The sequence below is a fragment of the Dama dama genome, chromosome 22 (assembly GCF_033118175.1).
Source record: "Dama dama isolate Ldn47 chromosome 22, ASM3311817v1, whole genome shotgun sequence".
Classification (NCBI taxonomy): domain Eukaryota; kingdom Metazoa; phylum Chordata; class Mammalia; order Artiodactyla; family Cervidae; genus Dama; species Dama dama.
Genome location: NC_083702.1, coordinates 17,681,362 through 17,697,077, shown reverse-complemented (window position 1 = coordinate 17,697,077; position 15,716 = coordinate 17,681,362). Strand labels below are relative to the sequence as shown.

The window sequence follows — 15,716 nt, the reverse complement described above, 5'->3', positions numbered from 1 at the left end:
GCTGATGGGCATCTAGGTTGCTTCCATGTCCTGGCTATTATAAACAGTGCTGCGATGAACATTGGGGTGCATGTGTCTCTTTCAGATCTGGTTTCCTCAGTGTGTATGCCCAGAAGTGGGATTGCTGGCATATGGCAGTTCTATGTCCAGTTTTTTAAGAAATCTCCACACTGTTTTCCATAGCGGCTGTACTAGTTTGCATTCCCACCAACAGTGTAAGAGGGTTCCCTTTTCTCCACACCCTCTCCAGCATTTATTGCTTGTAGACTTTTGGATAGCAGCCATCCTGGCTGGCGTGTAATGGTACCTCATTGTGGTTTTGATTTGCATTTCTCTAATAATGAGTGATGTTGAGCATCTTTTCATGTGTTTGTTAGCCATCTGTATGTCTTCTTTGGAGAAGTGTCTGTTTAGTTCTTTGGCCCATTTTTTGATTGGGTCATTTATTTTTCTGGAATTGAGCTGCAGGAGTTGCTTGTATATTTTTGAGATTAATCCTTTGTCTGTTTCTTCATTTGCTATTATTTTCTCCCAATCTGAGGGCTGTCTTTTCACCTTACTTATAGTTTCCTTTGTAGTGCAAAAGCTTTCAAGTTTCATTAGGTCCCATTTGTTTAGTTTTGCTTTTATTTCCAATATTCTGGGAGGTGGGTCATAGAGGATCTTGCTTTGATTTATGTCGGAGAGTGTTTTGCCTATGTTCTCCTCTAGGAGTTTTATAGTTTCTGGTCTTACATTTAGATCTTTAATCCATTTTGAGTTTATTTTTGTGTATGGTGTTAGAAAGTGTTCTAGTTTCATTCTTTTACAAGTGGTTGACCAGTTTTCCCAGCACCACTTGTTAAAGAGGTTGTCTTTTTTCCATTGTATATCCTTGCCTCCTTTGTCAAAGATAAGGTGTCCATAGGTTCGTGGATTTATCTCTGGGCTTTCTATTCTGTTCCATTGATCTATATTTCTGTCTTTGTGCCAGTACCATACTGTCTTGATGACTGTGGCTTTGTAGTAGAGTCTGAAGTCAGGCAGGTTGGTTCCTCCAGTTCCATTCTTCTTTCTCAAGATTACTTTGGCTATTCGAGGTTTTTTGTATTTCCATACAAATTGTGAAATTCTTTGGTCTAGTTCTGTGAAAAATACCATTGGTAGCTTGATAGGGATTGCATTGAATCTATAGACTGCTTTGGGTAGAATAGCCATTTTGACAATATTAATTCTTCCAATCCATGAACACGGTATGTTTCTCCATCTGTTTGTGTCCTCTTTGATTTCTTTCATCAGTGTTTTATAGTTTTCTATGTATAGGTCCTTTGTTTCTTTAGGTAGATATACTCCTAAGTATTTTATTCTTTTTGTTGCAATGGTGAATGGTATTGTTTCCTTAATTTCTCTGTCTGTTTTTTCATTGTTAGTATATATGAATGCAAGGGATTTCTGTGTGTTAATTTTATATCCTGCAACTTTACTATATTCATTGATTAGCTCTAGTAATTTTCTGGTAGAATCTTTAGGGTTTTCTATGTAGAGGATCATGTCATCTGCAAACAGTGAGAGTTTTACTTCTTCTTTTCCTATCTGGATTCCTTTTACTTCTTTTTCTGCTCTGATTGCTGTGGCCAGCACTTCCAACACTATGTTGAATAGTAGTGGTGAGAGTGGGCACCCTTGTCTTGTTCCTGATTTCAGGGGAAATGCCTTCAATTTTTCACCATTGAGGGTGATGCTTGCTGTGGGTTTGTCATATATAGCTTTTATTATGTTGAGGTATGTTCCTTCTATTCCTGCTTTTTGGAGAGTTTTAATCATAAATGAGTGTTGAATTTTGTCAAAGGCTTTCTCTGCATCTATTGAGATAATCATATGGTTTTTATCTTTCAACTTGTTAATGTGGTGTATTACATTGATTGATTTGCGGATATTAAAGAATCCTTGCATTCCTGGGATAAAGCCCACTTGGTCGTGGTGTATGATTTTTTTAATATGTTGTTGGATTCTGTTTGCTAGAATTTTGTTAAGGATTTTTGCATCTATGTTCATCAGTGATATTGGCCTGTAGTTTTCTTTTTTTGTGGCATCTTTGTCTGGTTTTGGAATTAGGGTGATGGTGGCCTCATAGAATGAGTTTGGAAGCTTACCTTCTTCTGCAATTTTCTGGAAGAGTTTGAGTAAGATAGGTGTTAGCTCTTCTCTAAATTTTTGGTAGAATTCAGCTGTGAAGCCATCTGGTCCTGGGCTTTTGTTTGCTGGAAGATTTTTGATGACAGTTTCGATTTCCTTGCTTGTGATGGGTCTGTTAAGATCTTCTATTTCTTCCTGGTTCAGTTTTGGAAAGTTATACTTTTCTAAGAATTTGTCCATTTCATCCAAGTTGTCCATTTTATTGGCATAGAGCTGCTGGTAGTAGTCTCTTATGATCCTTTGTATTTCAGTGTTGTCTGTTGTGATCTCTCCATTTTCATTTCTAATTTTGCTAATTTGGTTCTTCTCTCTTTGTTTCTTAATGAGTCTTGCTAATGGTTTGTCAATTTTGTTTATTTTTTCAAAAAACCAGCTTTTAGCTTTGTTGATTTTTGCTATGGTCTCTTTAGTTTCTTTTGCATTTATTTCTGCCCTGATTTTTAAGATTTCTTTCCTTCTGCTAACTCTGGGGTTCTTCATTTCTTCCTTCTCTAATTGCTTTAGGTGTAGAGTTAGGTTATTTAATTGGTTTTTTTCCTGTTTCTTGATGTAAGCCTGTAATGCTATGAACCTTCCCCTTAGCACTGCTTTTACAGTGTCCCATAGGTTTTGGGTTGTTGTGTTTTCATTTTCATTCATTTCTATACATATTTTGATTTCTTTTTTGATTTCTTCTATGATTTGTTGGTTATTCAGAAGCGTGTTATTTAGCCTCCATATGTTTGAAGTTTTAACAATTTTTTTCCTGTAATTGAGATCTAATCTTACTGCACTGTGGTCAGAAAAGATGACTGGAATGATTTCAATTTTTTTGAATTTTCCAAGACCAGATTTATGGCCCAGGATGTGATCTATTCTGGAGAATGTTCCGTGTGCACTTGAGAAAAAGGTGAAGTTGATTGTTTTGGGGTGAAATGTCCTATAGATATCAATTAGGTCTAGCTGGTCCATTGTGTCATTTAAGGTTTGTGTTTCCTTGTTAATTTTCTGTTTAGTTGATCTATCCATAGTTGTGAGTGGGGTATTAAAGTCTCCCACTATTATTGTGTTACTATTAATTTCCTCTTTCATACTTGTTAGCGTTTGCCGTACATATTGCGGTGCTCCTATGTTGGGTGCATATATATTTATAATTGTTATATCTTCTTTTTTGATTGATCCTTTGATCATTATGTAGTGTCCTTCTTTGTCTCTTTTCACTTCCTTTATTTGAAAGTCTATTTTATCTGATATGAGTATTGCGACTCCTGCTTTCTTTTGGTCTCCGTTTGCATGAAATATTTTTTTCCAGCCCTTCACTTTTAGTCTGTATGTGTCTCTTGTTTTGAGGTGGGTCTCTTGTAGACAGCATATATAGGGGTCTTGTTTTTGTATCCATTCAGCCAATCTTTGTCTTTTGGTTGGGGCATTCAACCCATTTACATTTAGGGTAATTATTGATAGGTGTGGTCCCGTTGCCATTTACTTTGTTGTTTTGGGTTCACATTTATACAACCTTTCTGTGTTTCCTGTCTAGAGAAGATCCTTTAGCATTTGTTGAAGAGCTGGTTTGGTGGTGCTGAATTCTCTCAGCTTTTGCTTGTCTGTAAAGCTTTTGAATTCTCCTTCATATCTGAATGAGATCCTTGCTGGATACAGTAATCTAGGTTGTAGTTTATTCTCTTTCATTGCTTTCAGTACGTCCTGCCATTCCCTTCTGGCCTGGAGGGTTTCTATTGATAGATCAGCTGTTATCCTTATGGGAATCCCTTTGTGTGTTATTTGTTGTTTTTCCCTTGCTGCTTTTAATATTTGTTCTTTGTGTTTGATCTTTGTTAATTTGATTAATATGTGTCTTGGGGTGTTTCGCCTTGGGTTTATCCTGTTTGGGACTCTCTGGGTTTCTTGGATTTGGGTGGCTATTTCCTTCCCCATTTTAGGGAAGTTTTCAGCTATTATCTCCTCGAGTATTTTCTCATGGCCCTTCTTTTTGTCTTCTTCTTCTGGAACTCCTATGATTCGAATGTTGGGGCGTTTCACAGTGTCCCAGAGGTCCCTGAGCTTGTCCTCATTTCTTTTGATCCTTTTTTCTTTTTTCCTCTCTGCTTCATTTATTTCCACCATTTTATCTTCTACCTCACTTATCCTATCTTCTGCCTCCGTTATTCTACTCTTGGTTCCCTCCAAAGTGTTTTTGATCTCATTCATTGCATTATTCATTTGTAATTGACTCTTTTTTATTTCTTCTAGGTCTTTATTAAACAGTTCTTGAATCTTTTCAATCTTTGTTTCCAGGCTATTTATCTGTAACTCCATTTTGTTTTCAAGATTTTGGATCATTTTTATTATCATTATTCTAAATTCTTTTTCAGGTAGATTCCCTATCTCCTCCTCTTTTGTTTGACTTGGTGGGCATTTTTCATGTTCCTTTACCTGTTGGGTATTTCTTTGCCTTTTCATCTTGTTTAGATTGCTGTATCTGGAGTGGGCTTTCTGTATTCTGGAGGTCTGTGGTTCCTTTTTGTTGTGGAGGATTAACCCAGTGGGTGGGGTTAGACGATTGGCTTGTCAAGGTTTCCTGGTTAGGGAAGCTTGCATCAGTGTTCTGGTGCGTGGAACTTGATTTCTTCTCTTTGGAGAGCAATGGAGTGCCCAGTAATGAGTTTTGAGATGGGTCTATGTGTTAGGTGTGACCTTGGGCAGCCTGTATGTTGATGTTCAGGGCTATGTTCCTGCGTTGCTGGAGAATTTGCGTGGTATGTCTTGCTCTGAAACTTATTGGCTCTTGTGTGGTGGTTGGTTTCAGTGTAGGTATGGAGGCTTTTGGACAGTCACTTATTACTTAAAGTTCCTTGTAGTCAGGAGTTTTCTGGTGTTCTCAGGTTTTGGGCTTAAGTCTCCTGCCTCTGGATTTCAGTTTTATTCTTCCTGTAGTCTCAGGACTTCTCCAACTATGCAGCCCTCCTTTCGAAGACAATGGGCTGCTTTTCTGGGCGCCTGATGACCTCAGCTAGCGATCAGAAGTTGTTTTGCGAAGTTTGCTCTGCATTCAGTTATTCTTTTGATGAATTTGTAGGAGAGAAAGTGGTCTCCCCGTCCTACTCCTCCGCCATCTTGGCTCCTCCTCCCATCCTTGCATTCTTTGGAACAAATCTCACTTGATCATCGTGCATGATCCTTTGAATGCATTATTGAATTACGTTGTCTAATATTTTGTTGAGGAGTTTTGTCCCTTTGCTTATCAGAGATATTTCTTGTGGTGTCCTTGTCTGGTTTTGATATCAGAACAATGTTGGCCTCATAAAATGAGTTTGACAGTGTTCCTCTCTTCTGCTTTTGGAAGAGGCTGAGAAGGTTCCACCACTTAATACCATTACACTGGGAGTTGGGATTTCAACAGTAAGTGCTGAATGAAATAAATAAATGTTGGGGGATGACAGATATTCAAACCAAAGTGCTTATTCCTTCCAACATTTCTTTCTCTCTCTCTTTCCTACATACACAAGTACACACACACACACACACACCCCATTCAGATATATCTTGAATGGTATGCTGGGTGCTGCCTGAGAGAATGTGATAGATACTTCACATACCAGAGAGAATGTGGTGACAGATATTTCAAAAACATATATTCACCACTCCTTGCCTCTCTTTCCTCATCATTTTGTCTTTTCCACTTGAAGGCTAAAGAAGCATTAAACTATTAAACTTTTATTGATGATATTTTTCCTACAGTAAAGCACCAGGAAGTGGGTGGTGGTTAAGTCTCTGACCCTGAAAGTGAGAAACCACCTCACAGAGATCTTGCCATCACTTTGTCAGAGGATCTCTGTATAGATTGTGTAGGAGTTTTGATAGGATGATGTGGAAAGAATACATTAATTCAGATATTTTTTAACAGGTACATTTTACACTTATGTATATTTCTTTCAGTTTCAGGCTTTTGTGCCTTTTTCTTGGTGTTTTGTTTGTAATTTCTGTTTCCTCTGATTACTTAGCTTTCTCAATATATCTATTTGAGTCTACTGCAGACAGTTTTACTTTCAGTTCAGTTCAGCCACTCAGTCGTGTCCGACTCCTTGTAACCCCATGGACTGCAGCACACCAGGCCTCCCTGTCCATCACCAACTCCCAGGGTTTACTCAAACTCATGTCCATTGAATCAGTGACGCCATTCAATCATCTCATCCTTTGTGGTCCCCTTCTCCTCCCCCTTTCAATCTTTCCCAACATTAGGGTCTTTACCAATGAGTCAGTTCTTCACATCAGGTGACCAAAGTATTGGAGTTTCAGCTTCAGCATCAGTCCTTCCAGTGAATATTCAGGACTGATTTCCTTTAGGATGGACTGGTTTGAACTCCTTGCAGTCCAAGGGACTCTCAAGAGTCTTCTCCAACACCACAGTTCAAAAGCATCAATTCTTTGGTGCTCAGCTTTCTTTCTAGTCCAACTCTCACATCCATACATGACTACTGGAAAAACCATAGCCTTGACTAGACAGACTTTGGTGACAAAGTAATGTCTCTGCTTTTTAATATGCTGCCTAGGTTGGTCATAGCTTTTCTTCCAAGGAGTAAGCATCTTTTAATTTTATGGCCACAGTCACCATCTGTAGTGATTTTGGAGCCCCCCCGCCCCAAACTAAAGTCTGTCACTGTTTCCAATGTTTCCCCATTTATTTGCCATGAAGTGATTGGACCAGATGCCAGATCTTCATTTTCTGAATGTTGAGCTTTAAGCCAACTTTTTCACTCTCCTCTTTCACTTTCATCAAGAGGCTCTTTAGTTTTTCTTCAGTTTCTGCCATAAGGGTGGTGTCATCTGCATATCTGAGGTTATTGATATTTCTCCCAGCAATCTTGATTCCAGCTTGTGCTTCATCCAGCCCAGCATTTCTCATGATGTACTCTGCATATAAGTTAATTAAGCAGAGTGACAATATATAGTCTTGAGGTATTTCTTTCCCTATTAGGAACCAGTCTGTTGTTCCATGTCCAGTTCTAACTGTTGCTTCCTGACCTGCATACAGATTTCTCAAGAGGCAGGTCAGGTGGTCTGGTATTCCCATCTCTTGAAGAATTTCCCACAGTTTGTTGTGGCCCACACAGTCAAAAGCTTTGGCATAGTCAACAAAATAGAAACAGATGTTTTTTCTGGAACTTTCTTGCTTTTTCAATGATCCAACAAATGTTGGCAATTTGATCTCTGGTTCCTCTGCCTTTTCTAAAACCAGCTTGAACATTTGGAAGTTCACAGTTCATGTATTGTTGAAGCCTGGCTTGGAGAATTTTCAGCATTACTTTGCTAGCATGTGAGATGAGTGCAATTGTGTGGTAGTTTGAACATTTTTAGACATTGCCTTTCTTTGGGATTGGAATGAAAACTGACTCTTTCCAGTTCTGAGGCCACTGCTGAGTTTTCCAAATTTGCTGGCATATCGAGTGCAACACTTTCACAGCATCATCTTTTAGGATTTGAAATAGCTCAACTGGAATTCCATCACCTCCACTAGCTTTGTTCATAGTGATGCTTCCTAAGGCCCACTTGACTTCAAATTCCAGGATGTCTGGCTCTAGGTGAGTGATCATACCATCATGATTATCTGGGTCATGAAGATCTTTTTTGTATAGTTTTTCTGTGTATTCTTGCCACCTCTTCTTAATACCTTCTGCTTCTGTTAAGTCCATACCATTTCTGTCCTTTATTGATCCCATCTTTGCATGAAATATTCCCTTGGTATCTCTAATTTTCTTGAAGAGATCTCTAGTTTTTCCCATTCTATAGGTTTCCTCTATTTCTTTGCATTGATCACTGAGGAAGCCTTTCTTATCTCTCCTTGCTATTCTCTCCCTTCAGGGAGCTTCCATAAGCCTCTTGTCCTCCTCCATCAGAGGGCAGACAGACTGAAAACCACAATCACAGAAAACTGACCAATCAGATTATATGGACCACAGCCTTGCCTAACTCAGTGAAACTATGAGCCATGCCAATACAACCACGGGTCCATCTCAAGACAGACAGGTCATGGTGGAAAGTTCTGACAAAATGTGGTCCACTGGAGAAGGGAATGGCAAACCACTTCAGTATTCCTGCCTTGAGAACCCTATGAACAGTATGAAAAGGCAAAAAGATAAGACACTAAAAGATGAACTCCCCAATTTGGTAGGTGCCTAAATTGCTACCAGAGATCAGTGGAGAAATAACTCAAGAAAGAATGAAGAGATGGAGTCAAAGCAAAGAAAACACCCAGTTGTGGATGTGACTGGGGATAGAAGCAAGGTCTGATGTTGTGAAGAACAATATTGCATAGGAATCTGGAATGTTAGGTCCACGAATCAAGGCAAATGGGAAGTGGTCAAACAGGAGATGCCAAAAGTGAACATCAATATTTTAGGAATCAGCAAACTAAAATGGACTGGAATGGGTGAATTTAACTCAGATGACCATTTTATATCCACTACTGTGGGCAAGAATCCCTTAGAAGAAATGGAGTAGCCATCATAGCATACAAAAGAGTCCAAAATGCAGTAATTGGATACAATCTCAAAAATGACAGAATGATCTCTGTTCGTTTCCAAGGCAAGCCATTCAATATCACAGTAATCCAAGTCTATGCAATGGCAACCCACTCCAGTACTCTTGCCTAGAAAATCCCACGGGCGGAGGAGCCTGGTAGGCTGCAATCCATGGGGTCGCTGGGAGTCGGACACAACTGAGCGACTTCACTTTCACTTTTCACTTTCATCCATTGGAGAAGGAAATGGCAACTCACTCCAGTGTTCTTGCCTGGAGAATCCCAGGGGCAGGGGAGCCTGGTGGGCTGCCGTCTATGGCGTTGCACAGAGTTGGACACGACTGAAGTGACTTAGCAGCAGCAGCAGCATGCCCCAACCAGTAGTGCTGAAGAAGCTGAAGTTGAATGGCTCTATGAAGACCTACAAGACCTTCTAGAACTAGCACCCCCTAAAGATGTCCCTTTCATTATAGGGGACTGGAGTGCAAAATTAAGAAGTCAAGAAGCACTTGTAGTAACAGGCGAATTTGACCTTGGAGTAAGGAATGAAGCAGGGCAAAAGCTAACAGAGTTTTGCCAAGAGAATGCACTGGTCATAGCAAACACCTTCTTCCAACAACACAAGAGAGAACTCTACACATGGACATCACCAGATGGTCAACACCAAAATCAGATTGATTATATATTCTTTGCAGCCAAAGATGGAGAAGCTCTATATGGTCAGCAAAACCAAGACCAGGAGCTGATTGTGGCTCAGATCATAGACTCCTTATTGCCAAATTCAGACTTAAATTGAAGAAAGTAGGGAAAACCACTAGGCCATTCAGGTATGACCTAAATCAAATCCCTTATGATTATACAGTGGAAGTGACAAATAGATTTAAGGGACTAGATCTGATAGACAGAGTGCTTGATGAACTATGGACGGAGGTTCGTGACATTGTACAGGAGACAGGGATCAAGACCATCTCCAAGGGGAAAAAAAATGGAAAAAAGCAAGATGGCTATCTGAGGAGGCCTTACAAATAGTTGTGAAAAGAAGAGAAGCAAAAAGCATAGGAGAAAATGAAAGGTATACCCATTTGAATGCAGAGTTCCAAAGAATAGCAAGGAGGGTTTTGCTTTACTCAGTAGCTATTTGTCTATCTTTTTCTAAAGTCTACTTGGTAAATCTGTATATTCCCTTAAAGAGTTTCTTTTTACTACAGAAATATTCTCTTGCACATATGTCATATTGAATAATAGATGAAAGTAGTTTAGAATCTATTTAACTATTTTCTATTAAAATTATGTAAGTGAAATTTTAAATATAAATTTATTCTCTTTATGGACTAATTTTATTCAATAACTTTATTTTCATAAATCATTATCATTAATTTATATTTGCTTCACTGTTTTGTTGATTAGCATTGATTTAAAGAAAATCTACTTCACTGAATTTTATTCATCTGTTCATTTACTTAATAAATATTTAACAAGCACCTATCATGGTATTTAGAAAATGCTCTCCATCCATACTTGTTGAATTAATTCATATAATGTGCAAGTACTGTCCTAATAGAAGAAACACAGGGTAATTAAAGTATGCAAGGTCCTTCCTTCATTCAGGGGTGTGTTAGTGTGTGTGTGTGCATTTATAGATGTCTGTGTTTACATTTGTTATTGAATATGGAGAGTGATTAACAAGTAAATATTTAAAGTGTTTCAGATATCTTTCTTTACCTTTAATTTTTTCTCCAGAATATTTTGCAAATTCTCTTATTTATTTTTAGGAACTCTATAAACTAACATCATTTACCATTTTTCTTACATGTTTTTGGAAATATTTCCCCATCTTTTGTGTATAATTTTAGGTTTGTATATGTGTATGGGAGGTTATGTGATCAAATTTATAATGTTTTGGTTTTTTGACTATGCCTTTAATGTAATGCTTCAAATGCCATTCTTCATCTCAAAATAACTTTTAATCAAGTTCATTTTCTACAAATGATTTTATAATTCCACTAAATAATATTTAAAACCTTACCTCATATGAATTTACTTTACTGTGTATGATGGTGTAATATTGTCACCAATTGGGAATTACACTTTAGATATGTGGTATTTTTACTTATAATTTCAAAATAAAAATATATTATTTCATGAACTCATGGACATGACACCAAAAGAATAGATAAAAATAGACAAGTGAGAATATCCCAGATGGCTCAGTGGTAAGGAGTTTAACTACCAGTGGAGGAGACACACAAGACATGGATTCAACCCCTGGGTCAGGAAGATATCCTTGAGAAGGAAATGGCAACTCACTCCAGTATTCTTGCCTGGGAAATCTCATGGACAGAGGACCCCATGGAGCCTCCATGGGGTCGCAACAAGTTGGACACGACTGAATGACTGAACACCAGCAAGACAGTAAAAGAAGCAACAGTAGAGTGAAAAGGCACCTAGCAGCAAATCATATAAGGGATTAATTTGAAAAATATATAAAAATCCTACAGCTCAAGAGCAAAACAAAAGCTACAACAGCAAAAGCTCTAATAAACTGATTTAAAAAATTGGTCAGGGACTAGCCATTTCTCCATAGAAGACGTATGGATAGCTAACAGGTATATGAAAATATACTGACATCTCTAATTATTAGAGAAATGTAAATGAAAACCACAATGAGATGTCATCTTACACCTGTCAAAATGGCAATAATTTTAAAAAAGACAAATGCTGGCAATCTTGTGGAGAAACTGGAACTCTTCTGAATATTTATCCACATTAAATGTGTATATTGCATCTCAAATCTATGAACAAAAAAATCTGTATAATTTATAGTGATTTGCCTTTTCACTCTGGTATTAAGTTTTTTCTCTCTGCTCTTGATTAGTATTGCTCAGTGTTGATCAATTTTCAGTGAGGCATGTTTGAACGGCTTTCCTCTATTGTCTTTGTCTTGTGCTCACTTTCTTTTTTAGATTAACTTTTATTTTTTTTCTTTATTAATTCCAATCTTGTACATCCTTTAGGCTTTATTTCTCATCTCCTAGCTTCTTAAATGAAAGCTTACATTTTTTCATTTTCCATCTTTCCTCTTTTCTAAATCTAGGGTATAAATTTCCCTTAGATACTACTTAGATGCATTGGAAGAATTTAGTTACAGCATATCTTTGTTACTATTATTTCACAATATTTTCAAGTTTGAAAGTTATTTCCAGACCCAGGAATTCTTTGGAAGAATATTTCTTAATTTTCCCAGTAAGAATGGCTAAGTATATTTTCTTATTAATACTTAATTTCACTCTGGTCAAAGTCAATATTCTGTATAAATTCAATTCTCTGAAGGTTTTTGTTCTATCATATGATCATCAAAACATCTACTTCTGCTTTATTGACTATGTGGATCACAACAAACTGTGGAAAATTCTTCAAGAGATGGGAATACCAGACCACCTGACCTGCTTCTTGAGAAATCTGTATGCCAGTCAGAAAGCAACAGTTAGAACTGGACATGGAACAACAGACTGGTTCAAAATAGGGAAAGGAGTAAGTCAAGGCTATATATTGTCACCCTGCTTATTGGAGAAGCTGCTGAACTAACATAAGACCTGAGAGTGATGGCCTGGTTGTGAGTTGAATCCACCCAGTCCCTGACTGATGGCTCTGCAATGTCCAGTGCTCTGATCTACAGTCACGCTTGCAGTCTTCTTAGTTCTAGGCTCTGCTTGGGGATGGAAAGATACAGAGGACTTCTCCCAGGGCAGCTCACATAGCTATTCACCATTGGGAAGTAATGAAATAAATGACATATGATGAAAGAAATAAAGTATACCCTCCAAGAAGCTCTGTGAACTCCAAAAAAACACAGATAAACAATCCAATTCAGAAAAAGAATATGTGAGCAAAATAAGATTAAAATTTGTTTATTATCATTATTGTTATTGTTTTTAATTTTTGGCTTTACTGGGTCTTTGTTGCTGCACATAGGCTTTCTCTAGTTGTGGTAAGCAGGCACTGCTCCTCTTTGTGGACAGCAGGTTTCTCTATGCGGGGGCTTCTCTTGTTATGGAGCACAGGCTCTAGGAGCTCAGGCTTCAGTAATTGCAGAATGCCGGCTCCTATTTGTGGTTTGCAGGTCCTAGAGCACGGGCTCAGCATTTGTTGTACATGGGCTCTGAGTTGCTCCACAGAATAAATTCAGGTGTTTTTTTTTTTTTTTTTTTTTTTTTTAAGAGACTGAAATCATAAAAAAGGAAGCAAACAGGGAGTTTATGTTGGTTTAGTGGTTAAGATTTGATGCTTTCACTGCTGTGCCTGGATTCAATCCTGGTCAGAGAACTGAGATCCCTGAAGCTGTGCAATGAGGCAGAAAAAGAGAAGGATCAAACAGAAATTCTTTTTAAGATTACAATGAATGAAATGCAACAAAAGGGAAAATGCTACAGAGAGCATCAGCAACAGCAGAAGAATCTTAGAGGCAGAAGACTCAAAGAAAATTGAAATTACCCAGCCAGAGGACAAAGAAGAAAAAAGAATGAAAAAAGTGTGAAAGAACTGGTGTGCACAATGGGATAATATTAACAGAAACAACCTGCAACATTATTGGGATCCCAGAAGGAGAAGAGAGGGAGAAAGGGACAGAGGCTGTACCAAAAGAAATAATACCAGGTAAGTTCCACATCTGGTAAGAAGTAGACATTCAAGCTCCTGTAGCTAATAGGCCACTCCTCAGAGTTCATTCAAAATGATTGTCTCCAAGACACATTGTTTGTAATCAACAAAAAGGAGAATTTTAGAAACATCAAGATAAAAGCAAATGCTCACAAAAAAGAAATTCCCTGAAGAACATTAAGAATATCAGCGGACTTCTCAGAAGAAAGCTGACAAGCCAAGAGAGAAAGGGATGATATATTCAAACTGATGAAAGAAAAAGCCTGCAAACCAAAATACTTTACTCAAGAAGGCTGTCTTTCAGAAATGAAGATGAATTAAAGACTTTCCCCAAAAAATAACAGTTGAGGGAGTTCACAAACAGAGTTTTGTCTTACAAGATTGCTGAGGGGAGTTCTTCAAGGTAAATGAAGGATACTAATTATTATATTAAAAAAGTGAAAATATACAACAGACATGTAAATCTAAATATGTAATGCAATTCAGAATATTCTAACACTGAATATGGTAGTGTGCTAACCAGTTAGCTCAAGTCTAAGGGAGGCATTAAAATAACTATGGAGAAAAATATTTTGTTAGTGATATACAATATAAAGAGAGATAAATTCTGACACCAAAAACAGAAAGTATAGGAGAGGATCAAAAGGTAGAGCTTTTGTATGTGATTGAAATTGATTTATTATCAGTGTAATATAGACTAATGTGTCTGTAAGATGTTTTATGTGAGCCACATGGCAACAAAAATGTGAAAACCTACAGTAGATTCACAAAAAGTAGAGAGAGAAAAATCAAAGCACATTATTATACAAAACGATCAGTTCACAGTTCTGTTGTACAGAAAAGTCGAGTTATCATGGTCTCTACGGCATCCTTCAGTATCAGTCCCAGAGGACCCTCCTTTCACAAAGTGAAAGACTAATTAGTCTGTTTGTTTTTATAAGCCAAAGAACTCTTTCTGCACCTCATCTCCTTCGTTATGTCATATAGATGGTGCAGCTGTACTTTTTTAATTGCATATTTTCTTCTTGTGATGTTCCTGTGTGGTTTTAAATGAAAAACTGCCAAATGATAAATCATCCAAATACCCTGTCTCCTCTGTTGGGTCTGATTAAGACTTAGTAAAAAGGCACATGTGCGTGTGTTGTGGTTTGTCTTGTGTATCCTTAGAGATAGAGATTTGCAGAGTTCGTTGTGATGTATCTGGTGGTGATATGCACCTTCTTTTTGAAAATCAAACTTTGGCCTGTTAATTGCTGAAAACATTTGCTTTTAAAACAAAAATGTCAATTAGCTAAATGATGTCCTCAAAAATAGTTCTTTATATTTAAGATAATTTCTCTTAAATGTCTAGCATAGTGCCATTCAACCATTTAACAAACCTTAGATGAGCATCTATTAACTTATAGAGAGTGGAAATACAGAGCTTATACTAAGGTACAGGCCTCACTCCAATCCTGGGCCTTGGCAGGGCCTCAGCAGATGCCTGCAGCCTGCAGGAGTCTTGGGTAGCATGCCCAGATGGGGAAGGATTTGATGATAAGGAAAAGAGAATCTATTCACAGACTTCAAGAGTTAAAGCAGGAACACATCTTGCTGTATTTCCAGGGTTCTTAGGCTGGTCCTCAGATAGGACTTAGCTGCACCAAAGCTCCATATGCAATAGAGCATCAGGTCACAACTGAGCAACCACTCAGCCTTTGAGCTCTGAGTGCCATTCCAAGTGGCACTAATCTTGAATTTAAGTGGTTTAAGAATGACCACCCACAAGAACTCAATAGCTCTGGAGTTGGCAATTACATCAACTCTGAACAGAGATGGATTAATCATGAAGCTAACAAAGCTTCACCTTCACAACCTGTCCTTACACCAGCCCCTTCCAAGTCCTATGAGGGGAGCCCTAGGGCTGTGCTCACAAGAATACAGGCTTTGAATGTGCCATTTTCTTGAATTGGGGGGAATAATCAGCAAAATTATTGCTTAACCAAAGGTGAGCTAGTTAATTATCTGCATGGAGCACTAAATCCAGGAATCAGATTTGTTCAGGAAATGAAGAAAAAACTTAGGGGGCTTAGAAATACATGAGGCCTTTTCATTAGTACAGGATTGGTGGAAGGTAAAAACAGGATCAAAGATGATGGATTGGTTAACTCAGAGGAAAGAAGAGCTGTTTAAAGATGAAGGTCAAGATGCTAAGAGAGAAATTCGGGAAACTGAGCCCGACTGTCAGCACAGAGTGAAGTAAAGTGAACAGGAGATGCACCGGGGCGGGTGCTGTTAGACAGGATTTAGATCTGGTTGTTGGTCAGTCAGAAATGGTGATGGAGAAACAACCGAGCTCAACAGAGGAAGCAAGGTGAGCTCAGAGGGAGTAGCTTAAGATGAAGACACA

The 15,716-nt window shown here is 38.0% G+C and overlaps 1 protein-coding gene across 1 annotated transcript in view; it reads left to right on the top strand.

Moving 5' to 3' along the window:
- The window catches only part of LOC133043711 (uncharacterized), a 234,134-nt gene that overhangs the window by 25,745 nt on the left and 192,673 nt on the right, over nucleotides 1-15,716 (top strand). Inside the window, 1 exon segment of the mRNA XM_061124863.1 lies at nucleotides 14,090-14,100. Within this exon segment, the coding sequence (XP_060980846.1) occupies nucleotides 14,090-14,100 (11 nt within the window).